The sequence below is a fragment of the Watersipora subatra genome, chromosome 3, assembly GCF_963576615.1.
Source record: "Watersipora subatra chromosome 3, tzWatSuba1.1, whole genome shotgun sequence".
NCBI lineage: Eukaryota > Metazoa > Bryozoa > Gymnolaemata > Cheilostomatida > Watersiporidae > Watersipora > Watersipora subatra.
In genome coordinates this window covers 54,129,968-54,156,446 of record NC_088710.1, presented here as the reverse complement: position 1 = coordinate 54,156,446, position 26,479 = coordinate 54,129,968, and the positions used below count along the sequence as shown (strand labels likewise).

Genomic DNA, 26,479 nt, shown 5'->3' with positions numbered 1-26,479 from the left:
TAGGCAAACATGAAGTCAAATGTTGGCAAGGGGTCTGGTGACAAAACCAACCCGGTCAACATTGAGAATACTGCTCAAATACAAAAAAGAGGTATCTTAAAAAATGCAGTGGCTATGCCAATACTTAAGATAGCTCCTGTTTTGATTAACAAACCAGATGAGGTGGTGAAAGCTCCTGTAGAGGCTCAGAATAGTGAAACCTGTAAACTTACTGACAAGGAACAAATTAAACCGGTCAGTAAACCTGAGAAAACTTCTATCCCTGAGGAGTCACCAGCATCTCCACCTGTCATTGTGTCTGAGCCAGCTAAGTTGAAGAAAAAAGTTCCAATCGCAGAAGTGTTGAGAAGAGGAAAAGCTGCGGCTGCAGAAAAAGCTGCTGGAAAAACATCTGAACAAGCATCTTCGAAGATACCAGACTCATCGGACTCATCCGTAAAAGCACCCCTAAAGCCAACAGAAATTGTGGACAAAATTATTCCTACAGCCACACCTCTTCAGCAATCTTCCGAACCAGCGTCACCGACTAAATCTGTAGCTGAGATTATGTCACCTACTAACACTAAGACTCCTCAAGGTCCCAAAGTCATTCCTCTTATTCCTCTCTCTCCGACAAGCATTGCTCAAGATGACTCTGCTTCTGGTCCGTTGTCAATTCCATTGTCACCCACCAAGATAAATGAAAGCAGTACTCCTTCTTCTCCTAGTCAAACACTTGAACTGTCTTATCCTTCCTCACCAACATCAAAGGAACAAAATCTTACTGAATCTCAACCTCCTACGATTCCTCTTTCACCAACCACTTTAAGATCTATCCGGTCTCGTGAAGATCTTAGCAGAACGCCGGCATCCCCTGATGAACCTCTTGCTGCCTCAAAAGAATGCATAACACCAATAGTTCCTACTATTCCTTCAGAATTATCAGTAGGATTACAGCCACCGATTGAACCATCCTTTCTTACAATGTCTACAGATGAGGATGACAGCGATACTGAACCGATGCTTTCGATTGCCGAGGATATTTGTACTCCTTCTAAAGATGGTTCCAAGGATAAGACAACTACAATACAACCTGAGGGAGGTCCGACGAAAGCTGAACATTTAAAAATCAAACCCATTCCTTCTGCTACTGAAGCTGGTGCTACTTTAAAGACCAAAGTAAGTGTAGCAAGTGTGGCTGAGAGTTCAAAGTCTACTGTTCTACCTCCAGCATCGCCAGACTCGTCGAGTGATTCTATTGAAAACCTACGTTCAGTTGCATCTACTGCTACAGAATTATCACTTGCCTCTGATGCTCTGAGTACTTCAGTTGTTCCTGATAGTAAAACATCACTGAAAAATGCACCTTCTGTGGCTTCATTAGAAAGAGGACCTGCTTCGCCATCGTTAGAAACAGATACGGTAAATTTGCCAATTAACACCAGTAAGTCCGGCGTTGCCACATCTGCCTTGAAACCTGGATTGCTGACCAAGTTGCCTTCTGCCTACATTCCATTGATCCCATGTGACAATATGCTTAGTCCATCCCACAGTGCCGGTCACTCAGTGAACAGTGCCCTCAAATTGACACAGAAAAGTAATCCAGTATCAACAGATAAAAATAGCATGACCAGCACTGCTGAAACATTCATAGACAAGAGCCTTACTAGCGAATCAACAGATAGATCACAGTATCGATCAGTACCAGAGCTTGAAGGTGAGAAATTTTTGCCTGACTTTCTCATCTAAGTTATCAGAGTATATTACTGAGGTTACATTTGTCACACAAATTATATTGTTTTAAATGTGTAGTCAAACAGAGAAGTAATGTCTTTCTAGTCTGTCGAATCTTATGGTATACTGACCCAAATCGGTAACCAGTTTTTTTAATATTTTTTACAGCTCACTCGATACATTTAGAAATCTATGAAATGGACAAGCTCTTGCCAGTTGAATCAATGGCATCATCTTTCTCTGTGGTATTAATTCCTTTGAAGAGTGTTGTCGTATCAAGTGTAGCCATCAAGGAATCATTAGAATCTACTAAAGATATGACTTCATTAGTCAAATCTGCATCTTCCAAGGTTTGTGTGAGCCATGATGATATATTGTTTCAATTCGAACATTATGTCGTCAAAGCAATAGTAGGTGTCTTGATAAAAAAGTTTTATATAGTTTTTATTTTGACTATATTTTTAAAGATATATAATTGTAGAATAATTTTCTAGTCATATTAATGGTTTATGAACATTTTAGTTGTGTATGTGATTAATGTCTTATTTCAACTGGTAATGATTACATTCACAATAATCGTTTTATAACAAGTTATATTGCCCAAGGCATTAACTTCCAAAGAGCAAATTTAATAATAAGAAACACCTTAAACACACGAAAGATGTTGAAGTTTGATTGAATAGATGATTGAAAAGGTCCAGACACCTGCTGTGACTGATTATCCACAGAGTATTAATTAAACAAGGTTTCAGGTTGCGGAATCGGATAGCTGTGCTCCAGCACCTCTTGAATCTGCAGTTGATGTTCCATCACTGAAGGAGATTGATGACACTCGGGTACTGCCAGCTGTGACGTCAAATTCTGCTGATAACAGTGGCTCATCGACACCTGTCAAGGATGAGAAAGGTAACTTGGAGAGTGAACCTAATGGCTGAATATGATGACCTGTGTAAAACAGATTAGGAGTCAGCTTTTCCATCTTTTTCAGATGATGCAACTGATAAAGCTGATCTAGCCAACCCAGCTCAGTCGACTACCGATCTCTCAATCTCTGAGGAAGTTGCATCTGGTATATCTAATCTATCCGAAGATAGTCAAACACCTGAATCAGGTGTGATCCTTTCATGCACTGTCTCAGAAGATGCTGATGATAACCTCTCACAGGAATATATTGGAAGTGCTCCAGAGTCTCATGAGGCTATAAGCACCACAAAAGCTCAGGACATAGCAGGGCAGAGTATTGGTGAAGGTTGCCAGGATTCGAGCCATGAATTTACCGGGTCACCCGATACTTGTGCTATGATGTCATCTCCTGCCAGCGATTCCCTCGCTCAGGTTGATGATCTTCCATGTGATAATGAGATTGTAAGGAGTGATAGACAGCCTGATGAAGTTCAAGCAAGCTCAAATGCTGATGAAAAGACACCTGCATCTTTGCTAGGGGATATAAATGCCAACGAGACAAACAAGGAAGCATGCAGTGAGCAAGCTGATATATCTAAGGAAGTAACCTCTGATGACTCTAAGAATACTCTAGGTCAGTTATGCCACTTATTAGCATTTTCGCTGGACTATCACTGCTTTTGATAGACCTTTGTCTGCAGAGTTTTAACCAAGCGGGTGCTGCTGCACCATCATATGTATGGCATCTCTGTTGTGGAATATACCACAGCTGTTACACATTGATACACAGATGCTTTGGTTGTTAAATAGTGATTATGATTTTTGCCGATTTCTAAAGCTCAATTTTATATTAAGTAACCTTAGTTTTTTCCTTCTGTTCGGTAGAAGAATTTTCATGTTTGCCTGGCCATTTCGTACTTGCCAGTCAACTTTTCCTTTAGTGATTATAATATTCTTGATTTCAGACTTGCAAGCTGAGAAGATCAAAGAAGACACGGTTATTGTAAGTGAACAACTTTTGAGAATTGCTCCTCTACTCAGTGCAATTACCTTAGATTTGTTGCAATCAGCTTAGAAGTGTATCCTTTATATGGGTGTATGTATTTTTGTATGTATTCTTTGGATGTAGATGCATCATTACAATGCCATAACAACGAAAATTGCCTTTTTCTCAAATTGCAGTGACTGCAATTGTTTTACTTGTTTACTCTTGCTTTGTTATAATATTGTCAATGATAATTACTGGTATCATCAGTCAGCCCTGAAATCGAAGACGCTACCTGCTTTGAAACCTGCGCAAAGGTTAAAAAAAGTCATTCTGAGTACCCCGTGTGCACCCTTAATATCATGGCTTCAACAGCCAGGCATGGTATGAGTCTTTTAATTATGGTAAAGTCAATCAGTTCAATTGTCATTGTCTTATCTTGCTTTTGCAAAGAGCATGTGAACAGCGAGTTTTACATTGAGGGTATCTTCCATGACGGTATCATGGTTAAAGGTTAAAGATTGCAGTTCGACATAAACTGTGAAATTCTCCTTTTGGTATTTGCTAGGATGAGCCGTTAGATGACCAATCGAAGGAGGAACAGCAAGACTCCGAGCGAACGAGTGAGGAAACGGGTGTACAAGGTGAAACAGCCATTCTCATGGACACGCCAACTGCTTCTGAGGATAGGTATGTGCTTACAATTGTGATAGTTTGTGGTTTAATCTGGTAACAGTTAGTCAGATCATTTGATATTTTGGGCGCTTACAGAATGTCAACATGTAACCCAAAAAAGGGTGTGTTACAAAATCTGAAAGGTATTTATTGTCGATTGGGGATACACGATAAGCTTTTGTTGAAGTTTGTGCACATTCATGAAAATAAAATTATTCTTGACATGCCACTTGCTTGATTAAAGGATTACTTGCTGAGTATGTTTGTACGGGTGTACGTGATTAAAATGCTAACACCACTCATATGCATCATCGTGTACACCATATGCGTAGAGTATCCAAAACCACCCGTATTGTCAGTTGGTTGATTAACAAGTTTTGGAATAGATATAAATGAACCCATATTGTAAGCTAAACGTGACACATTCATTATTATTTTTCAGCGTGGAAATTGATGCAGATAATGATGCTGGAATGTCTAATGCTAATATAGTAAAACCATTTGATAGCCTACAGCCTAGCATCAATGTCGCCTCTGAGGTTTGTACTTCATTCACACAGTTATTCTTATATTGAATCCACCATCACCTACCTTGGCTGTTGCGAAGTAAGATGTTTGTTCTGCGTGAACTTTAGTATAGTATATCGTCTGTTTGTTGTAGTGACTATGGGTGAGTCAGTGCTAAGTAATATTTCTCTGTTTGATTTGACACATATTTTGGGGCCTCCACTAGGAGCAGTGTTGGTGTCACCTCGTTTGCATTGTGTTTGGCCTGTTATCTCTACTCAACTGTCTAAAATATTGTCATCCAAAACTGTTATGTACCTATATCTATCTAACATTAGTCTGTCTACTTCCCCAACTTATTACATATCTCTATCTAGGTGTTGTCATTACTTAGATCCCTTCAAAGTGTGAATGTCTTCATTTACTGTGTGCACAAGAATCTGATTAGTTGTAGGTTTCATAACATCATTTTTTGTTTCAGGAGGAACTAGCGCTACATCCAGCGGAAATTCCGAACCAACCACTCGCCGCTATTTCCCACATCACAATCGATTCAGATGTTCAAACCAAAATTGAAAAGGGCGGCCTGTCAGAATGTGCAAGCAAATCTCTTCCCGACAGTAAATATTCTTCCGATGACACCAAATTAGCAGTCAATCAAGATACTGAGCAGCTGATTCCTGAACCGAATGAGTCTGTCGCACCCGTATCACCTCCTACTTCGTCACGTGCATCTGACATCTTAGAGGCTGTAGAGCACTCTGAGGCATCATTGTCCGCTATAGCCGGGGTTGAAAAAGCTTCAAATGGATCGGAGGTTTTACCATCTTTCCAACTGATAGAAGAACGATCAACTGATGCTGCCCTTGTTATTCCCAGGTCTACTGAGTCAGTACCATCTGGAGCTCAGATACAAGACTCGGAAAGTCAATCTGATGATGAGGTGGCTGAAAAGGAGACAAGCTTTGAACCAGGTGCAGATAGCTCAAGGTTACAGTCATCAGAATGTTCTCTATTAGCTGGTCTGGAACTTAAATCTTCTGTTAGCAAGCATGCTTGTCAAACTGCCGAGGGAATGTCACAACCAGCCACTATGGAACTTGTGGACTCACTTATTGAAGGATCAGATGATCTGGGACCACCTGAGACTAGTAAACCTATTGCTTCACCTGTTGTAGGATTAGATGATGTGGGAGCCCCTGAGTCTAGTGAACCTGATCCCTCTAAACTAGATACACCGGCGGCTGATACTTGTAATGACTCAATAGATCCAAATCAGTTGGTAACAGAAGCGACACAAAAAAGTGAAGAGTACTTGCATGATCGAGCGATTGAACAGTCACAATCAAAAAGTACTGAAGATCACAATGAGTTGAGTCTTGAATTATCATCTTCTGAAGACAAAGGTTGTGCGGATCCAGAATCTACAAGATCAGACAATATTTCTTTGTCTTTGCACCATCCAAACAGAGAATCAGTGCATGAGTCATATTCCTATCCAACAGAACAGCCTTTGAATTTTGAAGCAGCCGTTGTTGATCCAGTGCCACTTGTTCAGTCAGCATGTCCAGGTAAATCTGTTTCTTGTGAGCCTGCTTCTGCAGGACTAGCTCTTGAGGCACCTGTTGCAGAAGAACAAATTGATTCAGATGTCTCACCTACTGATGAGCCTGTTCAACATGCAACCACTTCCATATCAGATATTCCTAAAGAAAAACTTGTTTCTGAAGAATCAGTTGTTCTTGCTGAAGCAGTTGTTGCTGAAAGGCCAGTTGTTCCAGTAAAGCTTGTTGCTGCTATACAATCTGTCGAAGAACTAGATGCAGTTCTTGTTATTGAGAAGCCGTCAGTTGCCATTGGACCGCCAGCTATTCCTGAAGGAATTGTTATTTTTGAAAAACCTGATATGTTAGAAGATTCAGTCAGGTCAGAAAAGTTAGGGACTCTTGAGGAACCTACAATTACTAGAGAACATGCTGATTGCAACTCAGCTGAGGAACCTTGTGTACATGAAATCATTGCTGAAAAGCCAGTCGCCGAAGAACAACCACCTTGTGAGGAACCTGCTGTTAGTGAAAATCAAGGCTTGCTGGAAGAACACGTAGCTGTTGAAGAGCCAGTTGTTTCAAATAATACTGTCGCTTGCGAACCAACTGAAAAACTTTCTGTAAATCCAGCTGCTGCCGGAAAGCCCATTGTTTCCAAAGAACCCATTAATCTGGCAGCGACTGAAGATGTAGGTGCATCGGAAAGGTCAATGACTGATGAACAATCAACTTTTCCTGCAATGTCTGCTGGGTGTAACACATCAGATGAATCTGCTGCCGAGCCAGTTCTTGAAGAGCTAGTTACTGTTGGAAAGACAGCTGTTCACGATGAGCCAGTTGTTTCTGAAAACTTGGTTGCTACTGAAGAACTTGCAATTTCTGAAGAAACTGAAAGTATAAGTTTATCTGATGAGACAAAGGTTTCTGAAAAGCCAGTTGCTACAGAGGTATCTCCTTATAAATCAACTGAAGAGCCAGGCTTCTTTGATGAACCCACCATTCCTGATGAATCAGCTAGTCTTGAAGAATCTGCTGTTCCTCGACAACCTGATCTTTTTGAACAACCAAATGTTCCTGAGCAACCAGATGTTCCTGAACAGCCAGCTGTTTCTGGGTATCCAGCTGCTCATGAAGAACAAATTGTTTCAAAAGAACTAGCTGCTCATGAAAATCCGATTGATCTTGAACAACAAGCTGTTTCTGAACAACTAGCTGCTCTTGAAGACTCAGCTGCTCATGAAGAACCAATTGTTTTACAAGAACAAGTGATATCTCAGGAACCAGGTGTTTCCGATGAACCGGCTGTGCCAAAAGAACCAACTGCTACTGACAACACTATTCCGGAAAATTTAGCCGCTGTCCTATCAGCTGGTGCAGTAGAGCTGTTTAAAGCTGAACTAAACAACGACGTTGTTGATGCACAAGATGACACTTCGGAAGTGGCTCGAGAAGAAATAATGTCTTATAAACCAGATATTTTAGAAGTGTTGGCCTCTAATGAGCTGCCAGCCCATTCCAACACATCCTTGCAAGATCCGGCTTCAGAGAATTCTAAAGCAGCATGCACTTTTGGAGAAGAGGGTACTCATGAAAAATCTACTGCTACAATATTAAGTCCTGAAAAGCCAATTGTTTTTGAAGAATCAGTTACTGATGCTATCATTGAAAAGTCGGATATGGAAAAATTAGATATGGTTCGTGAATCATCTCATGAAGAATCGGCAGTTTGTAAGATGTCAGAATTTGATAAGACAGATCATGAAAGTCCTGTAGACACGATTGAGTGTGAAGAGTCAATTGCTTCAAACCAAAAAGCTGCTTTTTTGAAGCCTGCTTCAGATGCAATATCAGTGGAACCTGACGACCCCTTGGAATCACCTAGAACAGTTTGCGAACCACTAACCTCTCCTAAGGAGCATACCAGTAAAGAGCTCATTTCTGAAGCATCCATACTTGTTGATGAACCACTACCCATTCCACAGGAAAAGGCTCCCGGTGATCTAAATGAAGAAAATAAAGCAGTGTCTCTTGAAGCACCGACAGCTTGCAGAGAGTTTGCTACCACAAGATTTGAAAAGCCAGCCTTTATAGAATCATTAAAACTTGGCCTAGAAAAGCCGGCGGCACATGATGCTGTCGAGGAAAAAGCTGTGGAACAAAAAGAGCTATCTACTTCTGCATTATCAAATCCTGCTACATCTTTTCTAGAAACACAAACTGTATCTAACAATGAACCAAAGGGTCAATGTGTTAGCCAATCATCATACACATCTGCAGATACATCGCATTTGCTAAGCGAGTCTAGTGCTGTTTTGTCAGCTATGCCACCTGCACTTCAACTTAGAAAACTTTCTAATACCAGTGTAGAATCTGATAAACCACATGACCCAGAACAATTAACTGTTGCTAATCTGACAAAGCCGACTACTAATATATCCAATCCAGAAACATCGGTTGTTAAAGAACAAATAGACACATCTGTTTCCAATGCACAAGAATCATTTTGCAAACCGGAAGAATTGGTTCCTCAAATTGAGTTACAAACTCATGAAACAGCATCGTCTTCTCACAATGAAGTGGTGGATGCTAACAAGCAGCAGTTGCCAATGGAATCTGAATTAAGAACATCACCTGATGTTGTAGTGGAACAAACAGCTGCGCAACCAAAATTGTCTGATTCTATAGATATGCTGCATGCTTGCAACGAGGATGTGGGCAAAGCTGTATCGAGTGATCTGGATCTCACTGATGCAAAAGAGTATGAACCAAAAATTTCAACTACATTGAATGTTACAGAGAAACCTGAGTCATGTAACGAAATTAGCAAATCACTGGAACAATTGAAATATGACACTGCAAAAACCTCTGAGTTGAATACTCAATCTGTTAAAAATTGTGATGAAACAGAACCCACCCTAGACTCTGGTGAAACAGAGAAACAAGAATTGTTAAGCAACAAAACTATACCAAATGTTGCCACAGGTGATACAGATAATTCGCCTGTTAGAAACCCTGAACCTGGTGATAAACCTTCAAGTAGTGGATTACTAGTTTCTTACGACTATGCCGAATCAGACTCCGAGTAATCCTTTCTAATTTTGTTATGTCTTTATTAATCTAACTTATTGTATGTTTTTTTTCATAGCATCATGGCCAATACTGAACTGGTTTTGATTATACGGTAGTAGTAATAGTGTAGAGGTTGGGGGCCATCACACTTGTTACTCATTGCCAATCTGTACATACAAATCTGCTGAGTGCCACATTAATACTTGTGCAATAGCTTATCTTGTGAAATTTATATTGCTACTTTACCAATTTGTATTATGTACAAAAAATGCTGTAAATTGTTTAAAATCTTGTTTCCATACTTCAAGTTATAAATTGCATCAAAATTTGTCTCGCATATAGTATTTTTGGAATGGTTGTGGGCATAAGCGAAATGAGGAGTATCAATTGCATTGATAATGTATTTTTATTCAACTCTATTTTTATTCACACGCTCAGAAATTGTCTCACTTAATGCTGTACATAGTGAAGCCTGTGAATTGTTGTTACAGATCATGTATGTAATTTTTAACTTTGCAAAGCTATATATTACTAAACATTTATTGTATAGAATAACATATTTTACATACTGCGGACCTAGTACTTAGCATGTTCTATTATGTTGGCCAAATGTATCAAAGTTTCAATTTTTACAAATCAATGCTTTGCAATTCTAATGTTATAAAATGATAGTTGGATGGTTACAGGGACCCCCCAAATCAAATAGTGAATTTCAATAACTCTTAATAAGATGAAAATGTAGCCTCGTGACTAAACATTGATGTTCAAATTGTTGCTACTGGTGTGGATTTCAACCACTACCGATGAATGATATTTTCAAACCCTTGAGATTCAGTTACAGATTTTCAAAAGGTTTGTTCCATTCAAGAACCTGAAAGATAGTGTTAAATCTTTACATATATAGTGGAAGTGTAGCGAATTGTCTTGGCTATGCTTAGAGAAACGCATAAACTCAAAGGTAAAAATGAGTGGAAAGAGCCTTTGGCTCAGCCAAAATATCTTGCATGAGAGATGAGATTTATTGTAGGAAAAGTTAAAATTAAAAAGAAATATTAACATGGAACTGGAAAATTTGCTATAGTAAAAATACATTATGTAATAATCAAAGATCAGTATTTTCAATATAGAAAGGAGTTACGGTCAAATTGTAAAGTGGTCTGGTAAATTGTGCAAACATTTTTATCAAAAGTACCTATATCTTTTACAAGCCACTGTTTAACTTGGGAATAGTAAGATGTTCATAAAATTTCTATAGTTTCCACTGCGTGAAAAAGCCAGCTGGCACTTTGGCAAGCATGAAGTATACTTTAACGTTATTCTGATTGCAGTTTCTCATAATCAGAAGTTAGTCTAATAGTTCAGTAACATAAGGTCACTAATTTGTCATGTTCCTTTACCTCATGATGAAAGTTTTTGTTTTGTGTCATAGCAGGTAACCATAGCAACTACAATTAATAGAAGTGTCAAAAACTGTTACTGCTACACATAGACCTATTAACTATACTTATATAGTATATGTATAGTTAATAGGTCTATGCTGCTACATGATATGATTCTAAAATACCAACAAAGGAACAAAACATTTTACAGCATATTCTGCAATGCACTCCTGTTACTTGTCATTGTCAAGCATCAGCGACACACCTGTTTGTACAGACATCTTTAATCTCCACAGCTCTGACAAAGCATTTCTCTTGTCAAATGTATATTATCGATAATATAGAAACATGATTTGAAAAGGTATAAAAAACATTCAAATGTTGAATTACAAATTGAAGCATAACTGAACAGGCATAAACATCGAAACTGCTACGGCAAAGCTTTAGTATGCAGTTTGTCATACTATGATTTGTTCATGTACCTTCATAAACTGCTTTCAAAACGAGAACCGATTTGAAGCAAAACCACGATGCACCTGAAGGAGACTACTTGTCTCAACATTCTAGGTGTAAAACTAGCCTCAGCATCCTGTCACGTGTGGGTCTATTCCACTTCGTTTTGTGATCTGAAGCTTGACTAGTTCTTCTGCTGTAGTTGGATGTATGCCAATTGTGCTCTGTAATGTGGATAGGGTTAAACCCATTCTGAAATAAAAAGAAGCACAGTCATATCTGCAGTACAAGATGTCTGACCAGTGTTTACTATGGAAGGCAGCGCAGTACCATATAGATATAGTAAACATACCTTAAAGCTACGGCGAATCCTTGCATTATTTCACCACTGTTTGGTCCAGTATGATGAATTCCAAGAACAAGCCGAGGTGCTTTTCTCATACTAATAACCTGCAATAGATAACGGGTGGTGGTATGAATGAGTCAGAGCAAATATAAGAACTAATGCTAAGAACTTCTAAATATTAACCAACTAATAATACAACACCCAAGTAACAAGCTTAGCAAGAGTCAATATGACCAAATGAAAAGGTTCAACCTGCTTTATGCCAAGTTATCACAGCTAGTTAAGCAACCAGAGTAAACTGTATTGTTGTTGTTGGGCCACAGCTCGACGCAGAACAAAACGAACGAGTTAACTTTATATTTCTTTTAAGATCAAGTACATTTCCTATGACTACAATCTTCATTGTTATAATGCAAAACAAACCCCTATATTTGTCATATCTATAAGAATGTCTCCTTTTATGTGGAAACGGTGCACTTCAAACGTTAGAAGATAGTAAAATTATGAGCTATTTGAATCTTTTGCTAGTGGGCGTAGTAGTACATCCGTGTTACTACATGTACTACTAGATCTGTCAGTATATCCATGTTACTACATGTACTACTAGATCTGTCAGTATATCCATGTTACTACATGTACTACTAGATCTGTCAGTATATCCATGTTACTACATGTACTACTAGATCTGTCAGTATACCCATGTTACTACACGTACTACTAGATCTGTCAGTATATCCATGTTACTACATGTACTACTAGATCTGTCAGTATATCCATGTTACTACATGTACTACTAGATCTGTCAGTATATCCATGTTACTACATGTACTACTAGATCTGTCAGTATATCCATGTTACTACACGTACTACTAGATCTCTCAGTATATCCATGTTACTACATGTACTACTAGATCTGTCAGTATATCCATGTTACTACATGTACTACTAGATCTCTCAGTATATCCATGTTACTACATGTACTACTAGATCTGTTAGTGTATCCATGTTACTACACGTACTACTAGATCTGTCAGTATATCCATGTTACTACATGTACTACTAGATCTGTTAGTGTATCCATGATACTACATGTAACAAATATGAACAAAAGTATTCCATGGCAAATATTACTTAAAACCTGCATTGGAAGCGTAGATGTATGACTAGCATACCTTGATGTAGCATTGCTGATGAGACATTTCAGGTAAGGCATACTCCAATGGTTTATAATAAGCATGGTGGACCTACAAAATGGTCACCACAACAATGGATAAAAACTTTTATGTTGATGCCACTTCAAACCAACACAGTTGCGGTTATCCATCTGTAGAATAAGCTTGTTAAAGAGCAGAACAACACAACAAACCCTGGGAGCAATGTTGACTGTTTAGCAGAAGTCACAAATTAGAGTAGCGGTACGTTGTACTCACCTCTATTGCCTCAGTACCATGGTGTGCTAATGCATCCTCCTCTGTCAGACCGACACAGGAATATTCCATCGGTGTGAAAACTGTGGTGGGTACCTGACAAAAAAGAACTACAGCTGTGTAAGGATGGCTTTGTCTCCAAATAGCATGATGAATGGAAAAAGGTTTATTTTAAACAACTGAAACTCTGAATATTTACATATTCAGAGTTATTTTATATTATATATTCATATATAATATTTTGTATTATAAATGAATATATAATATTTTATATTATATATTAATATAAATACCCTATATTACATAGAATATTTACGTATACATTATTCCTCGAGGATAGGAGCTTTTTATTCTATACATATTGGGTAAAGCGAACAGTAAATTATTTATAGATACTCGTCTGGATAATTGTACATAATTCAACAACTACAGTTAATGTACAAATGGAAAGTATGCGCTAAAATGCTCACAGTAAAAACTGTATCTACAGCCAAATCTCAACATACAAATTTTTTTACCTACAATGTAAAATTTAAGAAATTATTTGTTTCAAGATACAACATCATCTTCAACATGTGACATCCAAAATTGCTTAAAACACTGCAGTTTCGCAAGCAAAATATAAAATTGATAGCTATTGAAAATAAAACGTGAGAATAATAAAAGGTATATGAATGAAACTAATCTAAGTTGTACCTATTTTAAGATAAGCAAGGCTCGCAGTATACTTTCAGCACACACTTTACCACCACACCTACATTATATTTCTGTTCATTTGTCTCTAGGATCAAGTAATACCTTAATAGAAGCCTCTATTATGGATTATAAACTTGACCAAGTTGGCTTTTACTATCATGTGAGTTTCCATATTTATTTTTTTGCATCATTTTATTTACATGTAATTTATCAGTCTCGATTCTTAACGTAATCATTGAAATCTTTATCATTGCTTTTGAGTTTCTAGAACAAATTAAGCAAAACACAATGTATTTTTATAACAATATTTGCTTCAACATATGATGGTTTTGATATAAGAAGTAAGTATCAAAACAGGTCAACTTCGTATACTGATGTTGGACTGTACTATCTTTTGCACCTTCGAGTAGATACTGATTATTAAGATATGCTTGAACTAAATTAAATTACAAAAGATTTGTGTTGTATTAAAACCACAGACTGATATAATATATTATGCTCCATAACTCCGTGTGATCTAGAGTGAATTTATATGATATATCTTGTAATGTCTTGAAATCTCTGTTGCTTGCAAATATTTCCTTTGAGAATATTGAGCAACTATCAATACTATCAATACAACTATCGATAAATGTATTAATATTATTAATCAACTATCGATACATGTATTAATATTATTAATCAACTATCGATACATGTATTAATATTATTAGTCAACTATTGATACATGTATTAATATTATTAATCAACTATCGATACATGTATTAATATTATTAGTCAACTATTGATACATGTATTAATATTATTAATCAACTATCGATACATGTATTAATATTATTAGTCAACTATTGATACATGTATTAATATTATTAATCAACTATCGATACATGTATTAATATTATTAATCAACTATCGATACATGTATTAATATTATTAGTCAACTATTGATACATGTATTAATATTATTATTCAACTATCGATACATGTATTTGTAAGTGTTTTAATGGCAGCTATAACAACTATGACCAATGATAAATTGACCAACCAGATTGTAATCCATCTGAAGAGAGGAAGCTGAAAAAAGCCGTCTAGCCAACAATTTTCCTGCCTTCACAGCAACTGGGGTCAACTCGGGTTGGCCCTTAAAAAGTAACAATAGAATGTAAGAACAACAACAGAGCAGAGTTATGGATAGCGACACGATCGGAGTCAATATTTAGTGATAAATTGAACAAAGAATCACAGTAACTAACACACTGTTGTGGGTGAAAATAGCAAAAATGCTTGGTAGTGCTTCATTGCAACAGAGAGAAAAAAATGGTTGCTATGAGACCATAAGTACAATTTAACTTTGAGCAAAAAAGCTACATTGCTAAACTATGGCCTCTGATTCAATGCAATAAACATCTTCGCTTATCAGAAAACATACATACGTGCAGAACATCTCCGATGGCGTAAATATTATTTACAGAAGTCCGCTCCGCCTCTCCTTCAAATCCTCCCAGAATACACCCTGACCGATTGTCCAATTGTACACCGAGTTCCTCAACTCCAGTATCAACTAAGCGGGACTCTCTTCCTGATAAATAAACATTCATGTTGAACTCAGTTAAACTCGAGTCGTATGAGCTCAGTTAGAATGCATATAACAACCAAACCTAAATGAAGCAATCACAGTGAATGGCTCTTACCAACTGCCACTAAAATTGTATCATAAACATCTTCAGCATCCTGCCAGCTAACACAGAGCCTCCCATCAGCCTTTCTACTCACATGCTGTGGAGTTGCTTGCTCTATCACGGTAGTTCCATTGATGCTCATGTGTTCCAAAACAAGTCGTGCCATTTGCTATGTAAATTAAAAAGAGACATGGAAAGCTTTAGTGACTACTCGCAGATGACAATTATAGTAAAATGTTCTTTCTGTAAAAATTAGTTGAAGTTTTCATGTCTAAAGAATACCCTAATAGCTTGCACCCAAATCAACGTTCAGTTTTGCGATGGAGCAAAACGATGAGCTGCTATGAATTCATTTTGCGATGAGCGGCCAACATATTGTTGCTAGCGACGATGCGATGGTCTTTCAACGTATTGAACGTTGACACTGATGATCGCAACTGTTAGCATCTTGATTGGCTATTTGTTGATGGCATGGGATCCAACTTAACCAGTTGTGAAGATCAATGTCAATGTCATTCTTCAAACATGATAAAGAACTATGCTCGGGATGAACTAATCCTTAGTTATGTCATAGAGTATCCATATCTCTACGACTTTACGAAAGTGAATGCTTTCGATCAGATAGCTGCACAGATAACCAAGCAGCTCGGCAGCCTGAAAGATGGTTAGTATATGAGTCTTGTCTGCGAGTATTGTTTTCACTAGATAATTATATTGGCATTGCACCTGCGCAAGGAAGAAAGCCATAAAAAGTGTGGTAAGTTGGCAAGCACTGGCAATCACATGGCCACTGTAAGAGTATTCGCAGTGACTAAAGGATTACAAGAAAAAATTGTAAGTTAATATCGTTTATTATTAATATTAATATCGTTAATATATTGTTAATGATCGTTTAGCTTTCTAAATTTGCGGTAATGATTTGTGGTTCAATTGTTGCTTTTTAACTTGATTTTAGGACACATGATTTTAGGATTTCACTCATCGCCAATCTGCACATACAGATCTGCTGGGTGCCGCATTAATACTTGTGCAATAGCTCATCTTGTGAAATCTGTTTCGCTAATTTACCAATTTGTATTATGTATAAAATATGTTGAATTTGTTTAAAATCTTGTTTCAGTCACCAATTTCATAAATTCAAGCCATCTTGTGGCAAAAGCAGTGATATACATATCCTTTTAGGTGTTAAAAAAATTGCCAATTAATCTTTGTACTAGGCAGCTGACAGGCAAATGTTTCGAGATCAAAAATCAGCTATTTAAACACTTTAAACATGCGCTTTTTTGATCTGCCATCAAAGTATGATCCCTTTACAAAGGTTGTTCTCTCATCACCTTATACATAAGATAATAGGGTATCCTTAAGAAACGTTCCCAGACAGAAATAATTAGCTTACTTGATCAAAACCTCGCAGGGGAATTGAGCGTAGCATGACTGAGGTATCGTATCCAAGACCAGTGAGAATACCAGCGCATTCAAGTGCAACATAGCTGCCTCCAACCACCAAACTGCAACACATATAAATAGAGTCAGTCAAACAAGCCTTAAGTAGTAATGAAGATTCAGTTTTTGAATGGATAAAGATTTCGAACTTGTCGTGTGATGATACAGGTAACTCGAATCTAAGCACAATTAAAAACTTTACTAGTATGAAAAGGTATCAATGAAGACAGACCCTCCTTCAACAGATATTCTATGTTTTTACTAGACTATATTTGGCATCAATATCATCTCCAAAATAAAAACCTGTTCATAATGTACCGTTAAAAACATGGCTTAAACAAAAAGAAATGTGACAAGATTGACTTTAGGAAAGAAGCTTTCTGAATAACTCTGATGTGTTTCAGGAGAGAGTTAAGTGTAGTAGCAATGGTATTATTAAGGATGCTAGTAGGATGGAAAAGTAAGCAGTTGTCTCCCGCGCACAACTATATTAATTCAAAACCAAAAGATCAGACACGTAACTTCGAAAAAGTTAATACTTACAAAAACTGATGACTAACTTGATGGAAAATAACCTTGGCTTCTACCATCAGATGGAAACTAGTTTACCCCGTCTCCACTATCTCAACCAATAAAAAGCATTTGCCAGGTGTAGATTCTGTGAAACATGGACCAGCAAAAAACCAATGTGATTTATCTATTGATGTAATCACAAAAACTTTATCGTGATCACATCAATAGAGGTCTGAGAGAGAAACCTCGACTAGACATGTGTGTGTGGGCGGACTCACACTCCATATGCTCATCCCAAATGTGTGATAATTTGATAAAATAGCAGCAACAGTCATTGTAATTACATGAAATATATTATGGGAATCAAAGACATGAACATACACACGTTTTACCAGGTTTTTTTGTCATCCAAAAGAGGTCGTCACTGGTTATGGCATGTTCAGACATCCCCTCAACCTGAATCCAGAGAGCGCATGGTTAAATATAAAGAAGTGTCTGTGGATATAGAGTAAATCTTTACAAGAAGCAAATTGCAAGAAATTATTTTTGCGAAAGAGCGAATTCTTAAAACTATCAAACTGTATGCTTCTTTCTCAGAAAACAATAAAGTTTTGTTTATTTGGCATCCGGTTGCGGACAAGCATGAAAAGGGGCTAGAATTGGTGCATAAACAAAGTTTGTGGAAATACATCACTATTTGTACCTCATGTAGCATTCTAGGTCTCTTTCCAGTCGCTATCACTATATTATCAGCGTGTAGAGTTTCCTAGAATAAATAAAACACCAAAACCTTGCGTCACTTGTCTAACAACAATCTTGACAAAATGGTGGGTTGGGAAAACGGTGACATGCATGAGGCTTGTCAAGGCGAACAATATAGCACATGTACATGAATATATTTCTAGCGAGTGACAAAACATGTAATACATGTATAAATCTTTAGCTATAGTGGTAGCAGTTTATAGATCCTCATATGCATTTCAGAATAATGAGACAACACTGTAAACAAAATTGACATTCATGAAGTAGCCTCCACATCCTAAATGCAAGTACTTTATGATTTTACAAACAGCTGCAATGGAAAATGACACTTGAAATATGTTAAATTATTGCATTCAAATACATGTAAATTATAACAAATGGAGCAAAGCAAGAAAATAATCGCCATACTCCAGTGAAACTAACGTTTACAATTAAACATTACCAAGCTAATATACCCCAGACATAGACAGAGCAAACACTCTGGTCAAACAGTCTTCTTCAACTTCAAAAAGTGACAAGCTGCCGGGGAAAATCTTTTCTATTAAAATAATCTAGTAAAATTATTGGTTTAAGTTTTTAAAAAGCTGCGCAATAAAGACTAGAGTGTGATAACAGACACAGAGTTGTGCTGATGGAAGTGCCATGTCTTCCATAGTGAGCATACTTACCATACCTGAACAGAAACTCTGTATAAAAACCAGCAAACGAAATTCATTAGCGATGTAACTTAGCGATTCAAATTAGCAGTCTTTCTGGGAATTCCGTTACTTCAATATTCATGCTAACGCAATATTGTACAATCATTAGAAATTTTGCCAGTTCTCAATGTAGTAAGACATGCAACAGTTTTTAGGTGTGACCTATTACAGTTTTAGATCTTTGGTCAAAGTTTGTAGTGTTTGACTAAATTTGTCGAATGCTGTAGAACAAGCAACATAAGTTAAAACCTTCTTGAATTACAGTCTGCAGTTTAAATATTTAGTATAGACAAGAGAACTGTACATTATGTTATTATATAGAGAAATTTAATATTTAAGCACAAAATATTCACCATTACTCAGATGCGAGTCAGTTGCTCATACTAAGTTAACGAGGACTAACAATGCTTAAAGATTCTTCATCTCCATATATTTAAATCTCAGAGTTTGTCTGTCGTTCGCATGGCCAGTTACAGCGATAGTTTTAGGTTCGAAAAATCTGCTTCGCAAATTATTTGAACTTGAAACCTCTTGGTCTGCAGACAGGTGGGCCAACCCACCTATTAGACTAGGTGTTCAACTGGCAGTAGCATATAATAATAGTGCACATACTTATTACATCAATTAAAATAGGCACACATAAAGCGCTTCGGAAAATATTATTGGTTATTATTAGCACGCTTGATCATTACGCGTAACATAATGTTTATTAAGCTGGCTTCTAACGCTGCTCTCCCTATAGTAAAGATTTTTCTAGCTTAAGTTACTAGCTTACCAGGTATGTTACTCAAAATCGTTGAGTAATTATTTTATTACCCGTGCAACGCAGGGCATTCAGCTAATTGTATTTTAAAATTCAAAGATGGATTTTGGGTTCGAATAAACAATTTCGTTTTCCAATTCTAAATGTCAAGGTTAGTCATCTTATGAACCTAGCAGCACCTTCACTCTATATTCAATGGACAACCAATGATATTATTGCACAGCATCACCAGAGCAAAGAAAAAATGTCACAGTTGTTAGCATTGCCTAGCTATAGAGAAGACAATTATGAAGGTAGGTTACAAACCCTCTGTTTCCCCTTGACAGTCATCACTGTATGAGAGTTGAGTAGTCTACCTTTGGCTTTTATGTAGTCAACATTTCTAAAAGAAAAACATAGAATGACCCTAATTTAGTTGCACAGCATTTCACTAATCAGTGTAACCAGGAATCCATAACTCATTGAATACTACATATGGGTCAAATTAGAAAATCTCATTTACTATCCACGAGCTGAGTAAGGAGTATAATGAATTTGTATATTTCATACCTGACTATATCATAGTTTCTTACAAATCCCAGCACACTTTCATCATACAATAATGGATAGATGAATAAGTCAACTGCTAAATATATCTTGGAAATTCAAAATTATCTTAAATTGTGTTGAAAAGTGAGAAATATTTGTATTTTTATACACTTAGAATATAAATAGATGAGTAAATGTAATAGGAAGATCCAAGAAAATGCTACATTAGTCAAAGCACTGTCATTCCTCGCAGAGATTGTTATATTATTATAGCGATGTTCCATAAGGCTTTTACTAGCTTGGTACCATTTATATTATTATAGCGATGTTCCACAAGACTTTCATTAGCTTGGTACCATTTATATTATTATAGCGATGTTCCACAAGACTTTCACTAGCTTGGTACCATTTATATTATTATAGCAATGTTCCACAAGACTTCCACTAGCTTGGTACCATATATATTATTATAGCGATGTTCCACAAGGCTTTTACTAGCTTGATACCATTTATATTATTATAGCAATGTTCCACAAGACTTCCACTAGCTTGGTACCATTTATATTATTATTATAGCAATGTTCCACAAGGCTTTCACTAGTTTGGTACCATTTATATTATTATAGCAATGTTCCACAATCATGCAAGTCTTTGCCGAGTCACAAATTGTTTATTTTAGTAACATTCTACAGCATTTGTCATGTTGAGAGTAAACAGTGCCAATCAGCTACACGTACTTTTATGCTATGCTCCAATGTATATATGAAAGTGAGAACATTAATGGAAATCTTTTTGATACATCCATAAATGGAACAAGCTAATGTGGAACAATTAAAATGGGCTGAGTTATAATAAACCATTGTTACATCCCGGTACAGTCACATTCTATTAATAATGCTCATCTTATACATGTACTATACCAGGGGTCGTCAACCCGCGGCTCCGGAGCCGAATGCGACTCTTTCATCCCCTCGCTGCGGCTCCCTCTGACTTTAGATTTTTTCCTTTTTCTGTTTTTTACCATATGCCAAGTAATTCATAAAAATATAGAAGTTCTATCACTAGATTGTGTAATATAATTTTAAAAATTATAATAATGGTGATAAATCAAACATTGTCGCTTGTTATGCATCATTATTTATGCGCCAACAAAACCGCCAAGATTTCTGAGCATCTGTTCACGGACTTTAAAAATAAGACTGAACTTGCGCAGAAAATCAGAGAGATGCCCCTGTCCGCAAAGACAATCAAAGACAGGACGATACGAACGGCAGAAAACATCACCGTACACGCCAAATGACAGCACACAGAAGAAACGTAGTACATTTGCTGCAGTTAGAATTTAAGTTCGGCATATTGTTACAAGGATTGAATTAAACACTAAGTTGCAATGTTTCTTGAAAGCAACCTTGAAAACAACGTAATGTTTCCACGTTACGTTCAAAATATTATTATTATTAGCTATTTTATTGTTCTTTGCAAAAGTGTAATTTAGTTTTCTCAGCAATTAAATCATTATACAGGCCACACATTTTCGTTTCATGGAGTAAACATGGTATAAAAGCATTAAAATCTAAACAAAAATGTTACATGTAGTATTTAGTTTTTTTTAATTTAAAATATCAAAGGAATTTTTGGCTCATACTGCGTTCTTTCCTGCAAAAAACGGGTCCAAAATAGCTCTTTGAGTAGAAAAGGTTGCAGACCCCTGTACTATACTAAGCTCAAATCATCATTGGCTGATACAAAACGAGGTGAATGCAGCGTTATACACTGTACATTATACACTGTACGTTATACTCTAAACGTTATACACTGTACATTATACACTGTGGCGAGCTAAAATAAGAACAAGCACTAAATACTCACTTGTCTATAAGCGCAGCTCTGTGTCCAAAGTTTAATGATTTGATATAATTGCCTACATTCTCCACAAGAACTGACCTAGAAAATATAAAAACTGAAGCAATAACTTCAAAAGCAAACTCTACACCTAATTATAGACATTATAGAAATATGAAGGTGATTTAAATAGCAAAGATAGTTTAAGGTTAAAGATAATAGAACGCTTACCAATCATGAGAGGTATTATCAGCTTTTACAGAATTCCAACCATAAGCTTGAGATCCTCTCAGATGGTGTCCCACAATGCAACTTTGATGCATTAGTTTCTTTGGAATGCAGCCGACATTGACGCAAGTGCCTCCTAGGCCCCACTGTGTCCCTAGCACACCATTATTATTGTTACTACTGTAACTATTACTAAGATATATTAGAATTACAGTTTCCTTCTCGCGCATTAAAACTCATTTGGTGACAGAGAACAGAAGAACCAGAGCAAGAGATTAATACATGAGATCATGAGAGAAGTACTGAATGACACAATCAAAACAGTAAAGTAGCACAACATTACCTTGCATTACCTATGGCAAACATTCAATGCCTATGTTTCCCTTTCTTGTAATCATAATTTGGGCAAACGCAGCACTTACTATGAACACTTGTCTGATATAGTTGGACACATGAATAAATGGTCATAAGATTATCACATGTACAATAGTCTGATTTGGTCTGATATGGTCCGATATATGATGGTCATAAGATTATCACATGTACAATAGTCTGATATATGATGTTCATAAAATTATCACATGTATAATAATCTGATATAGTCTGATATATGATGGTCATAAGATTATCACATGTACAATAGTCTGATATATGATGGTCATGAGATTATCACATGTACAGTAGTCTGATATATGATGTTCATAAAATTATCACATGCATAATAGTCTGATATAGTCTGATATATGATGGTCATAAGATTATCACGTGTACAATAATCTGATACACTGTCGATATAATACTATAACAAAATATGGTCAATGTGTAGATTGCATAACTTTTTATAAAATAAAAAGCTGCTTTCATAGCCCACTATAATTTATTGCCAGCCAATAAACATAGCATATAGGCTACTATAAACCAAATAGGCCTAATTCAAACAGATTTTCTTTATATACCTTGAGTTGACGGGTCGACATAGTCCAGCACTGCAACTTTTTTTCCAAGATCCGCAGCTGTAAAAGTGATAAATAAACAAGCAAATTATATAATAGATAATAATGAATTAATGTTGCTACGGAAATACGAGAATAGAAGAAAGACATTGTCAAACCTTCTTTAGCACAGGCAAGACCTCCGCTGCCACCTCCTATAACCACCAGGTCATATTTTCCTCCACTGCTGTAGCACCTGCTTTCTGTGAATGTAAGCAACAGTATAGAGAAAAAGGTATTAAAAAGTTGAAAAAGTTAAGTCTACGTAAACTTGAATATAAACTCCAAGTAATCATTTTATAGATACATATTATAAGTAGCTGGCTTATCAATTAAGTAGCTCTGAAGGTAAATGTAAAGTTTTAAAGAGACCACATGTCTTCTACTGCCCAAAAATAAAAAATGTTAAATTAACAAAACTTTGAGAAAGAAGCAAAGAAGTGTTACTAAAGACATACCAAGTCGTCTAGTGAATGCGCTTGGCCAAACTGTTTTGTATAACAGCCCTCCGCGATATCTCATCGTGCTAGAGATCAAGTTCTAGGGTTTTAGCATGCTTCAACTGTAAAATATGTAGTAACTCAACAATTAGAAATGCCTGATCATAAATCTTTAGCTTACAAACAAACTAAAACTTCAGCTACTTAGAATTCACTTAAACATACAGCAAGCTCCACTGAGTATAGTTCTCAGCAAAATATTTGTATTGCAAAAATAAATGAAAAGTCATCTGATCTTGTTTGAAATGTGAACAATGCTTTAACAAATATTAAAAACCAGTCAGAATCTTTTAGTTTTAGTGGTACAAAACGGTCATACAATGTCAACTGCCATATCATCTCTACACTAGAAAACAAAAATTAAACGAGTAGATGTTTGACAGCATCTTCCATTGAACATGCAAACATGTTTTTAATCTCTACACTTAGATCTGTAAAAAGGAATACATAGTGTTTATTAATAGTAATGCCCGTTCAACTAAAACGAATTGCCTAATAGTACTATAGGACTGATACTGATATACAATACCAATACCTACTGATAAAAAAGAAATAGGATTTGTTTGTTCTAGTTAAAATTGATATGGAGTGCTTTAACTTCTGCCATATAAAAAGCAATTACCTATAGTTTATGCAGAGCTGCAGTAAAATAAAAAATAATTTTATTTTAAAATTATTATTTATTTAAAATCTGTTCATGCCATAGTTCTAGACTTCTCGAAGGCTTTCGACGTAGTAGACCACCAATTACTTTTAAGTAAAATGATTAAACTTACGATCAATCCTATTATTATTCGGTGGGTTTCATCATTTCTTAGTGAGCGATATCAGAGAGTAATTCTGAATGGCGAAAACTCTGATTTAACTGTTGTCACATCTGGTGTCCCGCAGGGTAGTGTGTTGGGACCAGCATTGTTTATACTCTTTATCAACGACATTGTGGACTGTGTGTCCAACAGCACTATTCGATTGTTTGCTGACGACACTCTAATATACCATCCCATTACTGGCCCTGGCGACCAGGCTGAACTGCAGGATGATTTAAATAGTTTAACATCATGGGCAAAAATAAATAAGATGAGATTTAATGCAGGAAAGAGTAACTTTATATCCTTTGGAGACAAAACACTGAACGCGTACATATACAAACTTGACAAGAGTGTCTTAAACGCATGCACCACAATTAAATACTTGGGAGTCATTATTTCACAGGACATGAAATGGCATCACCACATTACTGCAGTGTATACAAAGGCACTACGCATTCTGGGTCTACTCAAGCACTCACTTTACAGTGCTCCTCAGAAAATTAAACTGCTTGCATATAAGACTATTTGTCGGCCCTTGCTTGAATATGCTGCGGAGGTATGGGACCCAGTAACTAAATCTCATTCTACTCAATTAGAGAATATCCAAAGTAAAGCTATTCGCTTTGTAAAAAACATCAAGGGTCGAGATATTTCAGTGACTGACAGCAAAATTGAAGCGGGGCTGACCTCACTTCAAAAAAGAAGGCAATTGCAAAGAATTTCTTTATTTTGTCGTGTTACAACAGATAACTATTTGCTTCCTTCTTTTGAGGACACTTTAAATTTTATGCAGAGCTCAACTCACAGTATGAGTACTCGCACTCAGGGTTACAATGCTATTGCTTGTGAGTCAGGCTTGTTTTTACAGAGTTTTTTAGTACGAACGGCAAGGGAAATTCGCACAGGAGAAATTCTTGATGATTTTTAAAAAAAAACTAATATTACTATAGCTTTTTCATGTAAATTTTTTATTGAATAAATGGGTTTAACAATATTTTGATAGGCACATGAAACTGTCGTTTTAATATGGTGCTATAACGTGCATACTTTTAGGGTGGATTTTTAACAATCAATTTTAGCTATAAATCTTACATTAAAAAAATTAACTTTTCATTTTAATGACTCTCAATTTTTACGATTCAGTGGTCAGAGGGTCCCACATTTTACTCGGCTCAAGAGGTCTTGGGACCTAATTTATCCAGATCCAGATCCAGATTACTAACCAAGGATGGCTGTGAGCTCAAGCTGAACGACGTAAAAAAACACCTAGCTACAACATTCTGCCTGCACCAACGAGCGTGTGTTATATGTATGTATACCTAGCTCTAAAAAATACAACAAATGGATACTTTGTGTGTCAACGTTGGGTCGCCGTTGAATTCTTTTGAGTACGACTATTTTTGACACCGAGTAAAGTATTTTGGTTTGTGAAGATTAAGTTTTAATGTTTACTGTACATTTATTTCATTGAACGTGAAAACTGTTGTCGAAGATGACAGCGTAACGCATTAATGCAAAGCATGCAACCTTTGTTCGGTTTTTATAATGTTGGCCAATGTTCTAGGTCTAGGTCTAGGTAAAACTCGAGCCTTTAGACCCCGCTCGCGGGTAAAAGAAGGCCTTCAAAATGTCTGTCAAAAATTCGATAAAATTTCATGGCTTTCCTCGCAGGTTGCGGGAAGTCCTGGGCATAAAACTATATTGATAAAAACTCGAATTTGACTCAATGGCGGGGGGTTCCCCGTTAGTTGTTGACCTTGTATTATGATCATGAGTTGTATCTTGTAAATGCTTAAAACTATCAACAAAAGAACTGTGCTTGCTATCTGTTAAAATTTCTAGCATCAATGTCATGCGAGCACTCTTACGCCTTGCCTCCAACAGCTCTAGATCCAAAAACTGCCTTGCTTCCGTAACACTCTGTTTTCCCCTCAAATCTGAAATAAAACGCACAGCCCTTCGCTGCACATTCTCCAACGATGTTATCTGCCTAACTAAATGAGGGTCCCATACCTCACCTGC

General features: G+C 36.6%; 2 protein-coding genes across 2 annotated transcripts in view; one reads left to right on the top strand and one right to left on the bottom strand.

Moving 5' to 3' along the window:
* The window catches only part of LOC137390740 (uncharacterized), a 35,207-nt gene extending 25,125 nt beyond the window's left edge, over positions 1-10,082 (top strand). Inside the window, exons 32-39 of the mRNA XM_068077063.1 lie at positions 4-1,696; positions 1,882-2,063; positions 2,466-2,619; positions 2,702-3,250; positions 3,582-3,619; positions 4,170-4,291; positions 4,719-4,815; positions 5,265-10,082. Of these exons, the coding sequence (XP_067933164.1) occupies positions 4-1,696; positions 1,882-2,063; positions 2,466-2,619; positions 2,702-3,250; positions 3,582-3,619; positions 4,170-4,291; positions 4,719-4,815; positions 5,265-9,416 (6,987 nt within the window). The 3' untranslated portion in view covers positions 9,417-10,082. The remainder of the gene's footprint in view (positions 1-3; positions 1,697-1,881; positions 2,064-2,465; positions 2,620-2,701; positions 3,251-3,581; positions 3,620-4,169; positions 4,292-4,718; positions 4,816-5,264) is intronic.
* A 349-nt stretch (positions 10,083-10,431) lies between these two features.
* LOC137391887 (thioredoxin reductase 2, mitochondrial-like) lies at positions 10,432-25,762 on the bottom strand. Its single transcript, XM_068078435.1, has 17 exons — positions 25,681-25,762; positions 23,607-23,710; positions 23,268-23,351; positions 23,113-23,169; positions 22,160-22,310; positions 21,956-22,030; positions 19,865-19,940; positions 18,039-18,101; positions 17,721-17,791; positions 16,776-16,887; positions 15,392-15,548; positions 15,134-15,279; positions 14,746-14,841; positions 13,008-13,100; positions 12,750-12,821; positions 11,584-11,681; positions 10,432-11,483 (listed from the first exon to the last, which is right to left on the bottom strand). The coding sequence occupies exons 2-17, from the start codon at positions 23,668-23,670 to the stop codon at positions 11,360-11,362; spliced, it is 1,539 nt and encodes a 512-aa protein (XP_067934536.1). The 5' UTR covers positions 23,671-23,710; positions 25,681-25,762; the 3' UTR covers positions 10,432-11,359.
* Positions 25,763-26,479: the final 717 nt, after the last annotated feature.